Genomic DNA, 19794 nt, shown 5'->3' with positions numbered 1-19794 from the left:
GGGGAACTGGAAAAAGACAAACTGAGGTTTCAGACCTCAAGAATTTTATAGTGGAATGAAAGTTCCACTTAGCTGTGAATGACCAAGAGGGTTAATTCTCCCTAAATGTCTGTGTAATTTAGAAATAGAATCTGCTATGGGAAATGACTTTCTAATTGATGCAGCTTGTGTCTGGGAATGGAGTGGGATGAGATGTAGGGGACATTTTTGATGAGATGGAATTCAAATGCCAACTTGCCTACCTCCTTTCCTCCTCAACAAACCAGAGATCAGCTACTTAGTACTCTTTTCCTGAAAACTCATGCGTTAGCAAGAAGTAGATCATTATTAATTTAATTTAACCTCAGATTATACCAGAAATGAATTATAAAGCTGCCTATTACTGGGAAGATGTTTATCAGTGAACCCTGGCTTCCCCCTTAGTAGCTTCTTAAATGATTAAGGCATAGTAGTCAGCCAGCAAATACTGGAGTAGCTATTATATGCAAAGCATTTGCACTGGCTTTTACTTTCAGAGGATACAGTTTTCTCTGTTTCAGCATTGGCTTTGTGTTGATGCTTTTTGCTTTATCCTGTAATAATGAGATGGGCCATGGAGAGAGCAGTACAAGTAAACTCTTGATAAATATGAAAACTTTATCTTGCAGTCTACAAACTTCCAGATTATCAAATTATATCACTTTCTTAGACCTTTTCACTTTGAGTCCTAATTCTAATGGTTGGATTTATTTTGTATATAATTCCTTTTCAAAGGAATCAAATGTGTATTACTATACAAGAGTTACTAGATCTGCAGTAACCCACTTGATGATTTGGTGGTTGGCCAAGTAAATTCATTAACTAAATGACTTTCCCCTATGCATCCAACCTGGAATGTACAGGATTCATGTTTACCCTTCTGCAAAAGTAAAGATTATTAGTTGAGGATTGGGTATTAGATGACATCAAGGAATTATTGTTAATTTTGTTAAGTGTGATTATAGTCTTATATTTATTTGTTTTTTGTATGAACTCTTTCTGTATTAGAGATATGTATCTGAACTATTTTTAGGTGAAATGCTGGATTTGCTTTAGAGCACTACACAAACCGTAAAAGACAGGATATTAGATTAATAGTATTGGTGTTTAATTCTCTGAATTTGATCATCGAACTGTGGCTACTTAAGAGAATATCCTTATTTGCCTGAAGTATCTAGGGATCAAAGGGCACGGGGTCTGCAGTTTCCTCCAAAATGGTTCTGGAAAAAAAAGTGTAGAAAAATGAGAGAAAATTAAAGAAACATGATTGGCAAAATATTGATAATGGTTGGAGCTGCATGATGGACATGTGGTAGCTCATTATACTACTCTGTAAACTGCTGTGTTTGTGATAAAAATTTTTTTAAACAAAATATAAAAAGAAAAAAATTATTAGATGAGCTTTGGGTAGAACTGAAGCTGTGAGGGTTTAACTTCAACAGTGATAGGGTCCTACTGTAATTTAATTTACTTGGGAATTTTAGACTGGTTTGCCTTTCTAACAATGTTGAGAGAAGCTAAAGCCATTTCTTTCTGTTTAATAGAGTAAGAAGAAGAAGAAAACTGATTTTATTCCTTACAGAGATTCTGTACTGACATGGCTTCTTCGAGAAAATCTAGGTATGTTGATCACTGGTGTGTAATCATCTTTTTAAAGCTGTTTACTGATTATCTTTTGTGGTTAACTGTCCTGTATGTCTGTTTTGGAGAAAAATAATCTCTAAATACCCATATTACTAACTTGAATGCTCTTTACCTTTTTTTAATTCTTACTCTTAATTTAAGCTGGTTGGATTTGCTCACCTTTATTTTATTTTATTTATTTATTTTTCCTACTGATTTTATTGAGATGTTGACATACAGCATTGCATAAGTTTAAGGTGTACAACATAATGATTTGACCTACATACACCATGAAATGATTATCACAGTAAGTTTAGTGAACATTTATCGTCTTATATAGATAAAAAATTAAGAAATAGAAAAAAATTTTTTCTTGTGATGAGAACTCAGGATTTATTTTCTTAATTTTCATATATAGCATACTGCAGTGTTGATTATATGTATCATGTTGTACATTACATCCCTAGTACTTATCTTATAATTGGAAGTTTGTGCCACCTTATCTAATCCCCTCTCTGCCCTATCCCTGCCTCTCTCTGGTAACCATGAATCTGATCTCTTTTTCTATGAGTTTGTTTGGTTTGTTGCTGAAATATAGTTGACCTACAACACTGTTAGTGTTTGTTATGCAACATAGTGATTTGATATTTCTATACATTTCAAACTGATCACCACAATAAGCCTAGTTATGACATGTTACCATACAAAGATATTATGTAGTTATTCACTATATTTCCCACACTGTACATTTCAGGCTGTATACATGAATTATTTTAAGTTACTGATCTCTTAAGTTCAAATGCATTTTAACAACCTGGCCTTTTTGCTCCCCTCTGCTCACATTTAATGTCTTTGACATCATATTTTGCAACTTTTGTTTTGTGTATCCCTTAACTACTTATTGAAGATATAGATGATTTTACTCCTTTTGACTGTTAGCCTTCCTGATCGCTTTATACATGACTAATTTACTATCTTTACTGTATGTATGCCTTTACCAATGGGATTTTTCCTTTTGTAGTTCTCATGTTTTTAGTTGTGGCCTTTTCTTTTTTACTTAGATAGGTCCTTTTTAACATTTCTTGTAAAGCTGCTTCGGTGGTACCTGAACTCTTTTAACTTTTGCTTATCTGTAAAGCTTTTGATTTCTCCATCACATCTGAATGAAAGTCTCGCCAGGTAGAGTGTTCTTGGTTGTATATTTCATCTTTTTAAATATATTGTGCCACTCCCTTCTGGAGAGTTTCTGCTGAAAAGTCCACTGATAGCCTCATGGGAATTCCCTTGTGGTAACCTACTGCTTTTCCCTTACTGCTTTTAATATTCTCTCTTTATCTTTTAATTTTTACCATTTAATTACGATGTGTCTTGGTGTGGTCCTCTTTGGGTTGGTCCCTGTTTGGGACTCTCTCTGCTTCTTGGACCTGGATGTCTGTTTCATATTACAGGTTAAGGAAGTTTTTAGCTGTGATACATTCAAGTATGTTCTCTCCCCCTATTCCTTGTGGACACCTACAATGGTCACATTAGTACACTTGATGTTGTACAAGAGGTCTCTTGAACTGTCCTCATTTCTTTTTCTTTTTCTGTTCTTCTTAAGTAGTTTTCACTGCTCCATCTTCTAGCTCACTGATTCATTCTTCTGTTTCATATAATCTGCTGTTGATTCCTTCTAGTGTATTTTTCATTTCAGCTGTTGCAGTCTTCATGTCTTTCTGGTTCTTTATATCTTGTAACTCTTGTTAAAAATTTCTAACTTCTCACTCTGTTCATTCATCTTTTCCTGAGTTCTCTGAACATCTTTATAATCATTACTTTGAACTCTGTTGGGTAGATTGCCTATTTCTACTTCTAGTTCTTCATTTTGAACATATTTCTCTGTTGCCTCATTTTGCCTAATCTGCTGTTTTTCTTTCTACATATCTGGTAGGTTGGTTATGTGTCTTGACTTTGGTGAAGTGTCCTTTTGTAGGAGATGTCCTGTGCATCCCAGCAGTGTACTTCTCTCTGGTTACCAGGGCTGTATGCTATTTGGGCTGTGTGGGTCTTTCTGTTGTGGCGGGCTGACTACTGTGAGCAGTCTGGTAGGTGTGGCTCACCCTCAGTCTGGCTGGCTTCTAGGTCCTGCCTTGTATGGAGGCTGCTGACCATTGGTGAGTGGGGCTGAGTTCTGGAGTTGGTGACTGTGTGGCTGGGGGTCCTAGATCTATTATCGGTCTGCTGGTGGGCAGGGCCAGTTCCTGACAGGGCTGGCTGCAGAGTCTGGAGTGTCCCAAAGCTGGTGTTGTTACACTGGTGAGTGGGGCTGGATTCTGGAGTAGTTGGCTGAGGGGTTCAGGGTGTCTCAGAGCTGGTATCGGCCTGCTGGTAGATGGGACCAGAGCCCAGGGCGTCCCAGGGCTAGTACCTATTCGCTAGTTAGTGAAGCCAGGTCCAAGGGTCTCTGGCTGCAGGGCCCTAGGGGTCCTTGGGACTAGTGCCAGCACACTTGTGTGTGAGGCCGGGTCCTGGGCCTTCTGGTAGACATGGCTGCGTCCCAGAGTGGCTGTGGGTTCTGGAGGTCTTAAAGCAGCAGACCTGCTGGTGGCCAGGGCCAGTCCCAGTGCTAGTAAGCTGGAGGGAGGATTCCAAAATGGAGCTTGCCAGCACCAGAGTCATTGTGATAGAATGAGCTCCCAAAAGTGGCTGCTGCCAGTATCTATGTGCCCCGGGGTGTGCTCCTACCTCTTGTCTTCCAAGATCAGCATGTGGGTTTTACCCAGGCTCCTTTCAGATCAGTGCTTCTGCCCTGGCTCCCAGAGTGTGTGAGATTTTGTGTGCACCTTGTAAGGGTGGAGTCTGTTTCCCACAGCCCTCTGGCTCTCCCGGATGTAAGCCCTGCTGGGCTTCAAAGCCAAACATTCTGGGGGCTCGTCTTCTGGTGTAGGAGTCTCATGTCGGGCTCAGACTCCTCACTCTTTGGGGAGAACTTTTGCAGTTGTGATTATCCTCCTGTTTGTGGGTTGCCCATCCAGGGCTATGAGTCTTGACTATACACATCTCCACCCTTCTGCCTATCTCATTGTGATTCCTTTTTGATACTTTAGTTGTAGAAGATCTTTTTGCTAGTCTTTCCGTTTTTTTGTTTATCAGTAATTGCCCTGTAAATAGCTGGTGTGCCTTGGGGAGGAGGTGAGCTCAGGGTCTTCCTACTCTGCCATCTTGGCTACTTCCCTGGATTTGTTCACCTTTAAATCAGGATTTTACTCCTATATCTCATTGACTTCAGGACATGAACTCTGAAGTAGTTGTTTATCTGACCACACACCTGCTTCAAACTTCTGTTCCTTCTTCCTTTTTGAAAATCCCATGCTGCTCTGATGTGCACATAATTAGACATGACTAACCCTTACTCCTCTTTGCTGTTTTTGGATCTTCAGGTCACTGCCCTCCATTCATTGTTCCTTTAGCACTTTTCCCTCCTTTTCTTCAGGAAAGAGGGAGTGATAAGCTGCATCAGATATTTTTGATAGAAGGAAGTGGCAGAGAATGGCCTGTTGGACTGTCCATGTCACCAGTGACTTTCACATCACTAGGAGTGGCTTTGGTGGAGTGTCTGAGATCTTGATTTAGTGCGAAGAGGGAAACTGGACACGGTACATCCAGACACCAAGATTTGTGGATTACAGTGCCTGGCATGGGGACATTCAAAAAAATCTGTAGATTAAATCTTACAGCTGAGATTGTGCTGTCTGATTTGACACATTCAGTAAAATTCTTTGTAAAATGAGTATAATTTGAGGTAATCATAATTCATCTTTTTAGGTGGCAATTCTCGGACTGCAATGGTTGCTGCTCTGAGCCCTGCAGATATCAACTATGATGAAACCTTGAGCACTTTGAGGTACTCCAGTTTGATCTCAGCAGCTGAACAGAACACAGTGCCACCATAAGTCATCTTGTTATGCCATGGTTTTTTTTTTTTTTCATCCTGTGTGGGTAGTTGCTTAAGTAAATAATGAGCCATCCCTCTCATAACAGAGAAAACATGGGGAAAAATGATTTTTATTATAATAAAATTTACCTGTTTACAGTTTTCAGTTTCATTGAGGAAGGCAGGAACTTTTTCATAGGAAAGATCTTAAATTTTTTGGATAACTTCTAGATAATAAAAATTTCTTACAGTATTCATTTCTATAAAAAGAACTGTCCTCGTGTTTGTCATTATAGAATGCTCACATCATAAAAAGCAATGCAGTTATGAGTATATGTAATATTTTAAAAAATTACTGACAGTATGTTTACTAATAGGATAATTCTGTGTACGAATGGATTCTGTTACTTTAATCTGGAACTTTCAACTCTTCTCCCATTAAAAATATTTTTGATATAATGAAATAAACACTGTATAGTCTAATAGATTAGTTATAGAGTCCTCTCTGCTATTTATTTCCTTTATGATCTTGAGTAAATCACTTAAATTCATTGGCACCTTTTTCCTCATCTTTATAAGGTACTGTAAAGCTTTCTGCAAATGTGTTATTACTAAGGCTCATAAAATATGTAAATACTCAAACTGTTTGATTTAGAAATAATGGTATGTTACTTATGAGAAGTAGAGCATTTGAGGAATGGTAAAAATGTGTTTTCTTTTTGGATCTAGATATGCAGATCGTGCAAAACAGATTAAATGCAATGCTGTTATCAATGAGGACCCCAATGCCAAACTGGTTCGTGAATTAAAGGAGGAGGTGACACGACTGAAGGACCTTCTTCGTGCTCAGGGGCTGGGAGACATTATTGATAGTAAGTGAACTGAGGGTCAACACAAAATCCACTTTCCTCTCCAGGGTTCTTACACTTAAACTTAGATTTAAGGAACTTGATGAAACTAGGTGGTAGAGAAAGAGTTTTTTGGGTTTTGTTTTTTCCTAACTTCTTAAATAGCCCAATGAAAATGATCTCAGAATTCCTGTATGTGCTGTGTACTACATAATCCATTTGAATTCATGAAATTAGTTTTTAAAACATAATACATCACTACTTGTGTTTTTATTAGGCTTCAGTTTTAGATCAGCAGTGAAGTTTATTTGGAATGTTAGGTTTATTTTTGCTGAGAAATTAATCACTTCATATAATCGTTACATGAAATTTTAATTTTTGTGTTATAGATTTCTCTGGATTAGTATAGTAGTGATATATATGTAAGAAACCCACCATTACAGTCTCCTTTCAGATAAGATTTACCTTTGAATAATTGCCCTCCTACAAAATGGTTGAATGCCCCCCCAACCCATTCCTTATAAACTTATGAAAGAGAAAATAACCAGTTCTTATCAAGTTCAAGAATTAGACTTCCAGAGAGTCTTACAATGTTTTCATAAGATGACTCTTTTTTAACTTAAGGGATCTGCCTACATAATATCTAGTCAGAGGTTCTCCTAAGTGAGCTAACTACATTATTCAGGTAGAACAGTATATGGGTTTATTTAATAAAGCATATTTTTATTTTTTGAGTGTAAGATTAATATTACTTTGTTTGGAATCCTAATAAGAGTTTCAAGACCTCTTCTAGTTTAGTTCTTACTGATTAGCACCGGAGTTAAAATGAATGGGTACAGTTTGTAAAATGATAATGTGTTATTCTAAATGTTAATTTTTTCATCTTCCCAAATACTAAATACTGCTCTGTTCCCTCTTTGTGTCACTGCTGAACCTGAACTTTGACCCTTCTTGTATTTTCCCTCTTGCTTACCTTCAGTTGATCCATTGATCGATGATTACTCTGGAAGTGGAGGCAAATGTGTGTATTTCATGTATTGGTTATTTCCAGTACTCTGACTTGCTAATCTGCCTCTGCTGGATCAGCCTTAAAGAGCTTTGCATGCCAGCAATGCTAACAGGGAAATCCCAGACAGAGCACACTGTAGATTCAGAAATGATCCTGTTTTTGCCCTTTCCATTAGCAAAGCAGTCTTTGCTGAATTTCAGTTTGTGGCCTGGATAAAGTTGAGAGACTTAAAAACCTCTTGCTGCTTCTGCTGTTCAGTTTTCCCACATATGTGACTGAATTAAATCCAGAGTCAGGGATGGTGATGATAAGTGATGACAGTAGCTCACACTGAGTGTCTGTAATGTGCTAGGACCTGTTCTGGGCGTCAGGACGATATTATCAATTTAATCCTATCGATGACTCTGAAAAAGTTCCATTTTGCCCATTTTACCAGTGAGGACACTGCTGCCTGGAGTGGTTAGTTTACCAAGTGAGATCCCATGGTTTCTGTGTGGTCAGACTGGGTAGTGTAATTCAGAGCCTTAGATTTTAATTGTTATTACACCTTTTTTGGCCTCTTGATCCTTCAGGGTCTGATTATTTAATAGAAAAATTCTTTTTAATTAGCTATGTAATTCTGAGCCTTAGTGTATGTGTAATTAAAAGCAGTCACTTCTGGTTGGCCAAACTCTTTATGATTGAGTAGCTCTGTGAATGTTGGACTCACCTGTGCTTGTACTGAGGCGATTTCTTCCATATCTTGGGCCTCGGCTTACTTGATGGTTAGGTAAACTTCTTTTTTCTTTTTCATGAATTACAGATTAAATTTTTAAAACTTGGGTATCTAAAATGTGTACTTGAAATGAGGCCATTTTATAAAGGATCACACCTCATTAGTCTCTCCATATGTATCATTATGTTGGTGAGAAAATAACTTCTTACCCTTTTAAGATAATTCATCAAAGAATTATTATCTTAGAATGAAAGAAGAATCTTGATTTTGTGAGTTAAGTTTTAGATTTTTACTCTTTTTTTTGTTTGTTTGTTTATTTCTATAGTAGGGCATGTAATAAGGCTTGGCAGACAGTGAGGAGAAATACATATGAGAAACCAAATGTAGCCCTGGCTGCTGTGATGAGGTTAGGCCTTGAAGACACTATAATGTCTGAATGCAGAGTGACTTTGGACTGGAACAGCTCTGTCTGAGATTTCCAAAGTTGACTGATACTGGTGTGGGAAAGATACCCTCTTGTTCTTGCTTTTGTGCTCCAGGTGGTGCTGCTGCCAGCTTGTTGCCGCACTCTTTTCTAAGCAGTTGTGGCATCTCCCAAAAAGCTATGCATGACTAAGTTTAATTCTTAATCCATGCAGGAAAGCGGCCCTGATTATTTCTAAGTTTCTGTTTTGATCACTGCTCTTAATTCCTTTCAGGGCTTGCATGTGTCAGTTGGACCTCCTAAACTCCATCCATCTCATTCTTTCCCACCTGGCTGCCATCACCAGATGGCTAATTTTTTGTTCCAGTTCCTATCCCCTTTTAAAACTTGCTTGTTTTCCTGTTGTTCTATATTTGCAGATGGTGGTTTTCAAACTGTCTTGAAGCAACCACTGGTTTTAACTGGCTTCAAGAACTGGCTTTGATTAAGTTCAGATGGGTAGACCCAGAGAATGCTAATAATGTTTTTCTGACTGTCTGTGTTGACTCACATTACATCCTTTAAGGAAAACTTACTTAGTTTAAATATGAATTTTAAGCAATGTAGATTTCCTTACATTTAAAAATGAGCTAATTTAAAAATAGGAATACCTGTGGATTTCCTCTGGTGCCTGTTTGAGAAGGATGACTAATCAGAGAAAGAAAATTAGTGAATTTGTTGTTTGTGGCTCTTTTTACCAAAACTAAGTTTAGAAGCAAAGCTTAAAACTCTATTGATGACCTTAGTAAATGAAGGTATGTTTCTAAAACTTGCATTCCATGTAGAAACTCAGCTTACCAGTGACTCATGGTCATGCTATTAAAGTAAGAGCCTTACTTAAATTAGCAAATAATCAGCCTTAATTTTTGTTTGCTCTAATAGACGTATGTGAGCTACACCAAATTCAGTAATTTGCTAGTTGTTCTTCCCTATTGAGGTAATCAGCCCTGAGTTCTCAACTAGGACTTAGACAAAATTCCTGTAGTTTCTACATTGCCTCTCCTTTTTTTAGAAGACATATTTAAAAAATCCTCTTAAGCATACAGAAAACACTACTAAGAGCTCACATATTTGTTTTAATGTAACATTTTCTTGGGAAAGTTCTGCTGAATGCCTTAAAATATTGGGCCAGGCTGATATGTATTGATATTGATAAATAAATTATCATCTTTTTTCCCTTACTGTTGCAAACTATTGGGATTTAAGAGTAGTGTAAACCTAAGACATTGTAGATTTGGAGCCACAGAAGGAATAGAAGGAATGTAGCATGGTCGTTGAGGGACAGTTCCTAGGCAATATCCTTTGAGGCTCTGATGACTCCCTACCAGGCACAGTGTTAACCCACTCTGGAACTTTTTAGTTTGGAAATTCAGAAGTGGTTCTTAACCTCTGTCATACCTTTATTAAAGACAGACATGTTTTAGAACTGCCATCTAGAACAATTATAACTTGTCTTTTATCATAACTTGTCTTTGTCTTGGCGCTTTAATGCTATTCTTTCTTATACTGGTGTTCCTTCCTGTCTTTTTTCTTCTGCTCCTTTCCCTTTTTTCCACTTTTTCTGCCTTCCCTTCTTTCTATCTCCCAGATCTGAAAGATTTTCAGAACAATAAGCATAGGTACTTGCTAGCCTCTGAGAATCAACGTCCTGGCAATTTTTCCACAGCATCCATGGGGTCCCTTACTTCATCTCCATCTTCCTGCTCACTCAATAGTCAAGTGGGCTTAACATCTGTGACCAGTATTCAGGAGAGAATCATGTCTACACCCGGAGGAGAGGAAGCCATTGAACGCCTAAAGGTAAGAAGTAATTTAGACTCAATGAGAAATACTATACATAGCTCCACATGGCAGAATTAGGACTAAAAATCACCGAGATTTTGGTTCACCATATGGAAGAACTTTCTAACTCAAAGGTGTCCTGAAAATGAAATTTGCTGCTTTGTAGGATGATTAATTTCTTTTCACCATAATGCTGGAGTCTGACATGGCCAGGCAGAGATGTGAAGGAGAGATGTGCAGGTAACCTGCCATGGCACCCAGCGTGGCTTTCCCAGCTTATTGCTGGCTCTGTCATGTACTTTCTTGTCTCTCTCCATGAATGTGAAAGTTAGGAGAAGCAAGGCCTTCTGACTCGTAGGTTCTCTCTTCCTGTGGGTGAATGCAATGAGAGCAGACAGTTGTCACCTGTGGTGCCATCCATCAAATCACTGACAACATCACAAATGCCTTTTCTTTCCCTGCTTGTCACCTCCAAAATGCTAGTTTCATCTGTACCTTGTGGCCTTTGTATTCAGAAGTACCAGGGTAGAGGGGGAGGGTATAGCTTAGTGGCAGGATGCACGCCTAGCATGCATGAGGTCCTTGGCTTAATCCCCAGCACTGCCATCAACAAATAAATAATAAATAAACTTTATTATCTCCCCCCAAAAAAGAAAAGAAAGAAAGAAAGAAAAGAGTACCAGGGTAGGAAAAACAAGGAGGACAGAAAAACTTAAGGAGCTGGGAAGTTGCAGCCCTGCCACAGTGTGCAGCCGCCTTCATGTTGTACTTAGCATCTTCCACCACAGGACTGTTGAGAACAGTGACACACTTTGACAAATTAAATTTGAAAAGGTTTATGCATCACTAAAAGGGACTTAAGCTTGATAATTGGAGGTGGTAGACGTTCTCATTTGGGTTTGCAGGTGAGGCTGAAAAAGATTTTGTATGAAGAATGAGCTTTTGCTTCTTTCCTTTTTCTTCTTTTTTTTAATATATTTTTTATTGAGGTATAGTCAGTTTACAGTGTTGTGTCAATTTCTGGTGTACAGCACAATTCTTCTGTCATACATGAATATATGTATATTCACTTTCATATTCTTTTTCACCATAAGCTACTACAAGATACTGAATATGTTTCCCTGTGTTACACAATATAAGCTTGTTTTTTTTTTTACATTTTTTATTGATTCATAATCATTTTACAGTGTTGTGTCAAATTCCAGTGTTCAGCACAATTTTTCAGTCATTCATGGGCATATACACACTCATTGTCACATTTTTTTCTCTGTGATTTATCATAACATTTTGTGTAAATATAAGCTTGTTTATCTATTTTATGTGTACCAGTCAGTATCTGCAAATCTCAAATTCCGAGTTTATCCCTTCCCACCCCCCTCACCCCTGGCAACCGCAAGTCTGTATTCTATATCTGTGAGTTTGTTTGTTTTATATGTAAGTTCATTTGTCTTTTTTTTTTTTTAGATTCCACATATGAGTGATATCATTTGGCATTTTTCTTTCTCTTTCTGGCTTACTTCACTTAGAAATACATTCTCCAGGGCCATCCATGTTGCTACAAATGGCATTATTTTGTCATTTTTTATGGCCGAGTAGTATTCCATTGTATAAATGTACCACAACTTCTTTATCCAGTAATCTGTCGATGGACATTTAGGTTATTTCAAGCTTTTGCTTCTTAGCCAGCCTACCTTTTCCCTCGGCATTTTACTCACTTCTACCATAATACGCTTTGGAAGCAAAAGTAATGATTGTCTTTCTTCCTTCAGAACATGTTAGTGGAAAGTAAGTGAAGTTCAAAAATACCTGGCGAAGAGAGAGGGAGGGGGAAATGTTTTCATTAAATGTTGCAGAGTGAAGGATAATTTCTTACTGTTGTAAAATTGACTTTTAAATTTTATTGAAGATGTTAGCGAAGCCCTATGCAAAAAGGCTTTTATTTCTGTATTTTGTCATGATAGGCAACAGTGACAGAGTGGTTCTGTTCAGGCCAGTGGGGACATGCGGGGGTTCTGTGGAAAGGACAAGTGAAATCTTCCATTTCCTATTTAATATAAGTGTTATTTTTCTTTGGGGATTTTTGAATCTTACTCTTTGAATCTTACCTTCGTGTCCAAATGAGATTACACTTTCCTTTAACACGCATCTTGATGTAGGGAAAAAAATTCTTCCCAACTGCCAAGGAGAACCAGATGAAAATAATGTTGAATATTGAGTCAAGATGTTGAGCAGACTCTTTAAGCATTAGGTCGCCCAGTATCTTCCAGACAGTCTCTCGGGAGTAACACTGCCGTCACTCCAGAAAGCCTTCCCTGGCCTGGCTGCTCAGTGGAACTGTAGTACTTTAATCAGGAAATAAGTTTCTGTTTTAATTCCCCTTTAAGCCAACATAAATGACATCTTCCATTTTACCTAGCTTTAGAAAATTGCTTCTTTACGGTTTTTCATTTAATCTTGGGTTTGTAATGCAGCATGGTGGTTTACTGAAGCATAAGCACCTTAATTCTGCTCCTGTTTTGTGAGTGGTAGGAATTCGGTTCTGGCAGACCTCCATTTTAATGCTGCAGGCAGGTAACATCTTGTGTTCACAGGACAAGGCAGTGGTCGTACTGTAGTAATGCTTGAGAATTTCTCATTTTTGGACTGTTGATTGTTGAGTATTAAGGAGTGGCATTCCTAAGACATGACATTGTACGAGAAAAATACTGTCATGGAAAATAGTAATAGAGGAGGTTAATTCATTTTCATAACATTTTATGTCCCTTTACTTCTCTTTATTTTTGACTTAAGAAAATGATGAGGTGGTAGAATACTCTTACACAAGGCATTACTATTGCTTCATTCATTGAATAGCCTGTTTCCATATGGAAGAGACCCACGTTACCCCATCGTAAATATCCTGAGCCGTCCACAAACCTCTGGCAAAAGAGAGTGAAGGGCAGTTGCTTTCAGTTTGTAGTTGCAACTCAAACTAAGTTGAGATGTTGTATCCTTGATTTGGATTCCTACTTAAAAAGGTTTTAAATATGTAGCTACAGCAGCTACGTGATGGCTCTGGTGTTTTTTAGTCTGGCATCAAAGTCAGTACTGTGAGTGCCATTGCTTAGGCTTAGACTATAAATAGCCACAGATATCCATTACAGAAGCACGCAAGGGTAAATGCTGTGCTAGGCAGCCTGAGGGCCCTGTGCTTGGAACGCACTTCTGAAGCATGCTGTGTTCAGTACAGTAAAACCTATCTGATGGCTTCAAGGAATGTTCCATGTTGTAGTAAGCATATAACTTTTTAAATATCATAACTTAAACTGTAATTTTTTTTCAGGGAAATATTTCTGACTTGTTCTATGGACTTCTCTGCCACCTTAACTGAATCATGATGAAGAAATTAAATTGTGCTTAGCCATATGAACATAATTATGAACCAAGTGCTGTACAACTGGCTAGGCACAACATGGTGTGAGATCGAAGGTGAATGACGCCTGAGCCCAACATTCCTTGGAGCTTTAAAAAAAGTTCCTGATGTCACTCGGTTTTTTTCAGAATTTTATAATGTACAGTACCTGCAGGAAGAAAGAACCCGTAAAGTGTCTCCTTGATTCCTCATTTTTGAAGTGTGAATCCCAATTTCAGTTTAATCTTAAATTAGGCTTCTAGAATGAGTCATGAGCAGCACTGAACACCAGCATGCCAGGCCTGCCTGCAGAGTAAGTTGACGACTCAGACTGAAAGCTGTCTTCCTGTTGGCATCTCTATTTTTTTTATACTCAGTTTGTTACTCAGGCCTGAAGGAAGAATAGTCCTCATTCTTTCTTAATTTATAGTGAGCTGTTTCGTAGAATATTTTCTTTAAAACCTATTGATTGTGCCTTTATTAGACTCAACTCAGGGAAAAGTGTGACCTCAGGATAATTACTTAGTTTCTCTGGTCCTCAGTCTCTTTATTTCTAGAATGCTTCCAGAGTAAACGGCTTTTTTCAGCACTAAAGTTTTGCTGGTATGGCACTCAATATCACTTTCTCTCACCTTTCTTCAAAGTTTTAAAAAAAATAGCTTTCTAGACAACATAAAAATTACAACTTGAAGCTGTAATGAAAAATGAAAGTAATACCTTACTCAAGTTACTCATTAAATCTCTTATCTACAAGGCGATCATACTCTGATTTACCCTCCAGGTGGTAAGTAAAATCAGAGTTCACATTAGAGTTGGCAGGAAGATGGTAAGAGGATTCCTAGACAGTAACTTTGCTTCCTTGGGGTGAGTTTACAGTTGTCCCAAAATAGAATAGCTTTAACACAGCCAGCTAAACCTCTGCTCTGACATACTCTTTTTCTGAAGATAACCAACGAGGAAAAAAAAATATTTTAAGTATCTCATGGGTCAGTTTGTATTTCCTAACCAGCATAAGTAGCTTGTGGACTGTAGCATATATAAAAGGCACTAGTCTAGGTGCTGTTGGTTAGGCGTCCTGTTACACCGTTCCTTTGTTTTTGAAGTTGTGGCTTTGATTTTTTTTTCCAGGGGAAGGTAATTATGTTTATTTATTTAGTTAGTTTTTCAATGGAGGTGCTGGGGATTGAACCCTGGAAAAGTTGTCACTTTGAGAGTGTAAAGATTTCCACCCAGCTGTCTTTAATAAGACTTACCATCTTATAGGTTATTGTGTCAGTTTGTCTTATACTTGCCCTTTTACAGTCATTTGCAGAAGCATTTAGAAACATTTAGTTCAAGTTGTTGTTGAGCAACTTTTGTGGTGCATTATATATATGCTCTTGGCAACTTGGTACCTGGTACACTTCCATTCCTGGCTGTCTCACTCCTTGCCAGAATTGTATGGGTTTTTCTTGGTTGCTGGCACTCCAGTGTGGCTGGCTTGTTTCCTCACTTAGCTTTGGAGTGACATATACACTACCTTTTTTTCATCCCTGTTAGAGGACTGTGCAGAGATACCCTTCAGGTAGCTGTTTGTCTTTCAGCCTCTGGTTGTGATCCGGAATGGGGGGTCGGGGGTGGTTAATGAGAACCAGTTTAGATGATTTTGCCTCAACCCTCCTGATCTTTCCTGCAGACTTGTTCTACTTTGTAAGAGACTCATTTCTTTTCTGGGTACCTCCTACATAGCTCCCTTTATATCCACCTTACTGATAGCCAGGCCTTTTCTAGCTTTTATCAGTTTTGCTCTTTGCCTAGCTTAGCTGGATGTTGTCCTTCCTTTTTTCCTTCATCATCATCATCATCATCATCATCATCATCTACATGCTCTTGTGTTTCTTCTGACTTCTGTACTCCTTTGCTTTTGCAGCTGCTGCCTTGAGTCTTTACTCTTGGCTTTTTGACATGCTCCCATGCTTCATTCCAGAAAACCAAACGCCAGAGGGTTTAGGGCTTGTATTACATATTCACAGTTTCTTTCTATGTAGATAGTTATGTTTGGGGATCCCAGAGGCTTCGTACAGTAGCTTGTTAAGTGAATTATACAGTGAAGTATTTTGTGAACTGTTAAGACTTTTAACCCTGAATCATACTACTGACATCTCATCATTGTTATCACCATCATATCTAACTTTCTAATTTCATCTCCACGGCTAGCATTTTCTGCTTTTTGCATATGCTTATCCTTTTGTTTGGTACCCCTTCCCTCTCCATTTTTTGCCTCATCAGTTCCTGCTGCCTATCCTTTACTCTCAAGGTAAGTATCACTCAGCTTCAACTCATCCCCCACTCCAGCGGACCTGCGAATACTTCAGTCCTAGCACTCAGCACACTGTTCGGTTGTTTTCTCCTACTGTTCCCATTCACAGTCCTCGAACATGCTGCTCTAGCCCTGCTCCTGTTCCTGGAAAATGCCAGGCATTTCCTACCGATTCCCTCACATGCCCATGTGGCAGTTCCTGCTTTTCCTTTGTCTCTACTCACATAGAACCTTGTCACTGAGCCCTGTCCAGAGAACCCCACTCCAGATTGCTCCCTCCCCACCCTTCCCCCTACACTCTCTCTTTCCTTGCCTTTATTTATCTACAAAGCTCTTACCACTGTCTGACATACTATATACTTGACTTATTGATTAAAATTGATTGATTTTCTTGGTCTCTTTACTAGAATATAAGTCTCATGAAAGGTAAAAATTTTGTTCCCTGACTTACTTCTAGTTGCCTAGAACAGGGCTTGGCATATAATGGAGTTATATATAATTATTGAATGAACAAATGACCAGTTACGTCTTTCTCTCCCGTAAGCTCCTTGAAATCAGGAAACATGTTTTAGTTCTTACATTTCTCATATGTAATAAACACTCAGCCAGAGATTGGGAAATTGTCACTCTAATAGCTGCATGCCTTCAGATGAGATTAATACTACACCTTTCTTGGGGGAGGATGTAGCTCAAGCAGTAGAGCGCATGCTTAGCATGCATGAGGTCCTGGGTTCAATCCCTGGCACATTCTCCAAAAATAAACAAGTAAACTTAATTACCTCTCCCCACCAAAAAAAAAAAAAAAAAGACTTAAAAAAAAACTAAACCTTTCTGTATTGGATATTGGGTTGTGTTCAGGGAATATTGTGTTGTAGAGGAGGAAAAATATCATTCCTTCTACCCTTCTAGGTTCTTGGCTGGGGACCCTGTAACAAAAGGGAGATTAACCAGAGAAAAAGCATACAAGTTTAATGTGACATGAGAGACTTCATAAGGAAATGAAGACCCAAAGAAGTGTTAAATATGAGCATTTTTATGCTAAGTTTGGTGAAGAGTGGAAAGTTGTGGAAAGTTGTGGAAATATGTGATAAGACAGAGGGGGATGAGTCAAGAGTACAGGCACACCTCAAACATATTGGAGGTTCAGTTCTAGACCACCACTGTTAAGTGACTGTCACAGCAAAGTGAGTCACACAGATGTTTTGGTTTCCCAGTGCATATAAAAGCTAGGTTTATACTATCCTGTAGTCTGTTAAGTGCAGTAGCACACAATGTATGTATCTTAATTAAAAAATATCTTATTACTAAAAAAAATGCTATCATCTGAGCTTTCAGGGAGCTGTAGTACTAACATCAAAGGTCATTGATCACAGATCACCATAACAAATATAGTAATAATGAAAAAGTTTGAAATATTGCAAGAATTACCAAATTGTGACAGGGAGACACGAAGTGAGCTAATGCTGTTGTAAAAATGGTACCGATAGACTTGCTCGATGCAGAATTGCCATGGACTTTCTATCTGTAAAAAACACCGTACCTGCAAAGTGCAGGAACATAAAGCACAGTAAGACGAGGTGCACCTGTACTAAATGGGAAGACTTATCAAGGCCTAATTCAGATTCTTCTTGGTGTTCCCGCATCTTTGGAAATAAGGACACTCCTTTCCTCCAGGTGTAGGGAGTTTATATCTCCTGAGGGTCTTATGACTTGCTTCTGGAGGAGATCAGAGAGTCCTTCCTGCTTGTACCATTTGTTAAATCACTTCAACTTAACATATTCAATATGCTGAAACATCATATTTGGGGGGAGCATGTTCTGAACCCTGTTGTTGGTGTTATGGTGAAATTATAATGAAACAAAACAGCAATGAATACCTTTGGGAGAAATATTCCCTTGCATTTTGGAATGTTAATACTACCTTTCTACACACACACACACACACACACACACACACACACACACACACACACAATTTTTATTAGGACTTAAAAGAATTAATACATCTGGGGCTGATTTCTTTATGTATTAAGAAAGGAAAAAAAATTAAAAATTTCATCATAATAGATTCTGCCTCATATCCTTAAAGGGCATCACCTGCTTCTTGCTGTCCTTCCTAGACATGGTATGTTAAATTATAAGAGTCTGCCACTTGAACTGTGGATTTCCTTCCTTAGGAATCAGAGAAGATCATTGCTGAGTTGAATGAAACCTGGGAAGAGAAGCTTCGTAAAACAGAGGCCATCAGAATGGAGAGGTCAGGAAGTTAAACTCTGGGAATGTTTCTAAATTTTCTGGGGAATTTGGACTACTTTTATAGTAAGAAAAGGCAAAATAGTAAAAACGAAGAACCTTTCCTCCTAAAACAAAACAAGCAGAACTTGGCTGGGACTTAAGGCGAGATTCACACTCAGAAGTGAAATTCACATAATGTAAATGTTCTCTAGGGACTTGAGTTCTTAGTTACTGTACTAAATGTTGCTGGGGATCCATATAAAAATGGAAGATACTGAGGGATAGGGTTTTTAATTTGCAAGATGACTGCCTTTGATAAAGGCCTAAATTTAAAAAGCTGTTCTGATTATCATATTTCAGAGTTACTTTTTATAGAACCTGTTTGGTAAGATTAAGTAGTTTGAGTTGCAAACATTTAAAATCCGTATTTTATCTTAGCCTCTCAGTTTTCTATTCAAAAGATGAACATAACTCAAAATAATACTTTTGCTATTAGACTAAATATACATTTTTAAAATATTAGTTCTTATCTTCCCCCTTCATGGAAGATAAAGTTGAGGTGAATTCTGATGTATAAAGGAATGTATGAAACAATTAGAATTTTCTTATTTATTGTAGAGATTTTGAGCTAGGATTGCTGAACCAGTCTGATGGTGGGCATGGGAACATGACATTTGAGAAAATTTATAGATAATATTCCCTATATCAGAGTTACTTTCTGATTGCTTTCTTGGATTTTTAAGAAATGGTTCTTTGAATTGGTTGTATTATCTTAAGGGAATATTCCTTTCTTCCTTTTTTATATTAGTAGACATATTCTTTATGAATTATTGTCTGCCTCCAAATGTGAAAAAGTGCTTATTTGGGTGAATATAGCTTTACCTAAAATAGGAACATAATTTATTTTGAATGTACTGTTTCTCTTAAAATAATTTCTCATTAATGATGGGATAAGCAGAGGCTTTCACATTTGTACCATGACTTTAATCATGGACAGTTGCTTTTGTTTTGGGTGCTTTATTTCCCAGTTCATATTAGACTGAGTTATTTGACATTTTGGTGGTGTTATTCTGATGTGCTTGCTGTTTTTCCTAGAGAGGCCTTGTTGGCTGAGATGGGAGTTGCCATTCGGGAAGATGGAGGAACCCTGGGGGTTTTCTCACCTAAAAAGGTAGGAAACAGTGTTGTGAAGCTTAACCAAACAGAAGCACTTTTGTTTGCCTTAGTCACCGAGGCACTTGGTGTCTTTCAGGGGTGCCTCTTCCTTTTCTTTTAAATCTTTAGTGTTGGCTTCATTTCTGTATTTCTGATTTCATTCATACAGTACAAGGCCAGCTTGTTTCTAAAATGCTTTCAGAAATGTTTACTGTTTATAAAATAAAATCCCAGGCAGTAAATCTGTAACTTTTGGTCATGATTCAGTCTGTTTACTCATCTTCATTGTTGCTTTCTCTTAAGTTCCCAGCCTAACCTAGCATGTCTTGCTTCAGCTGGGCTC

At 38.0% G+C, this 19794-nt stretch overlaps 1 protein-coding gene across 6 annotated transcripts in view; it reads left to right on the top strand.

The window, feature by feature from the left end:
• KIF1B (kinesin family member 1B) overlaps positions 1-19794 on the top strand; it is a 136263-nt gene that overhangs the window by 47245 nt on the left and 69224 nt on the right. For 5 of the 6 annotated variants that reach the window (XM_072975418.1, XM_072975415.1, XM_072975416.1 and 2 more), the window contains exons 10-15: positions 1563-1638; positions 5446-5524; positions 6284-6426; positions 10256-10389; positions 18239-18318; positions 19392-19467. In XM_072975418.1, the coding sequence (XP_072831519.1) occupies positions 1563-1638; positions 5446-5524; positions 6284-6426; positions 10256-10389; positions 18239-18318; positions 19392-19467 (588 nt within the window). Of the gene's footprint in view, positions 1-1562; positions 1639-4301; positions 4389-5445; positions 5525-6283; positions 6427-10255; positions 10390-18238; positions 18319-19391; positions 19468-19794 lie in introns of those variants that run through there. The other variant, XM_072975419.1, reaches the window with a different exon arrangement.

Source organism: Vicugna pacos, chromosome 13 (genome assembly GCF_048564905.1).
Source record: "Vicugna pacos chromosome 13, VicPac4, whole genome shotgun sequence".
Classification (NCBI taxonomy): Eukaryota; Metazoa; Chordata; class Mammalia; order Artiodactyla; family Camelidae; genus Vicugna; species Vicugna pacos.
Note: the sequence above shows the minus strand (reverse complement) of the source record. Positions and strands in the feature narration are given on the sequence as shown.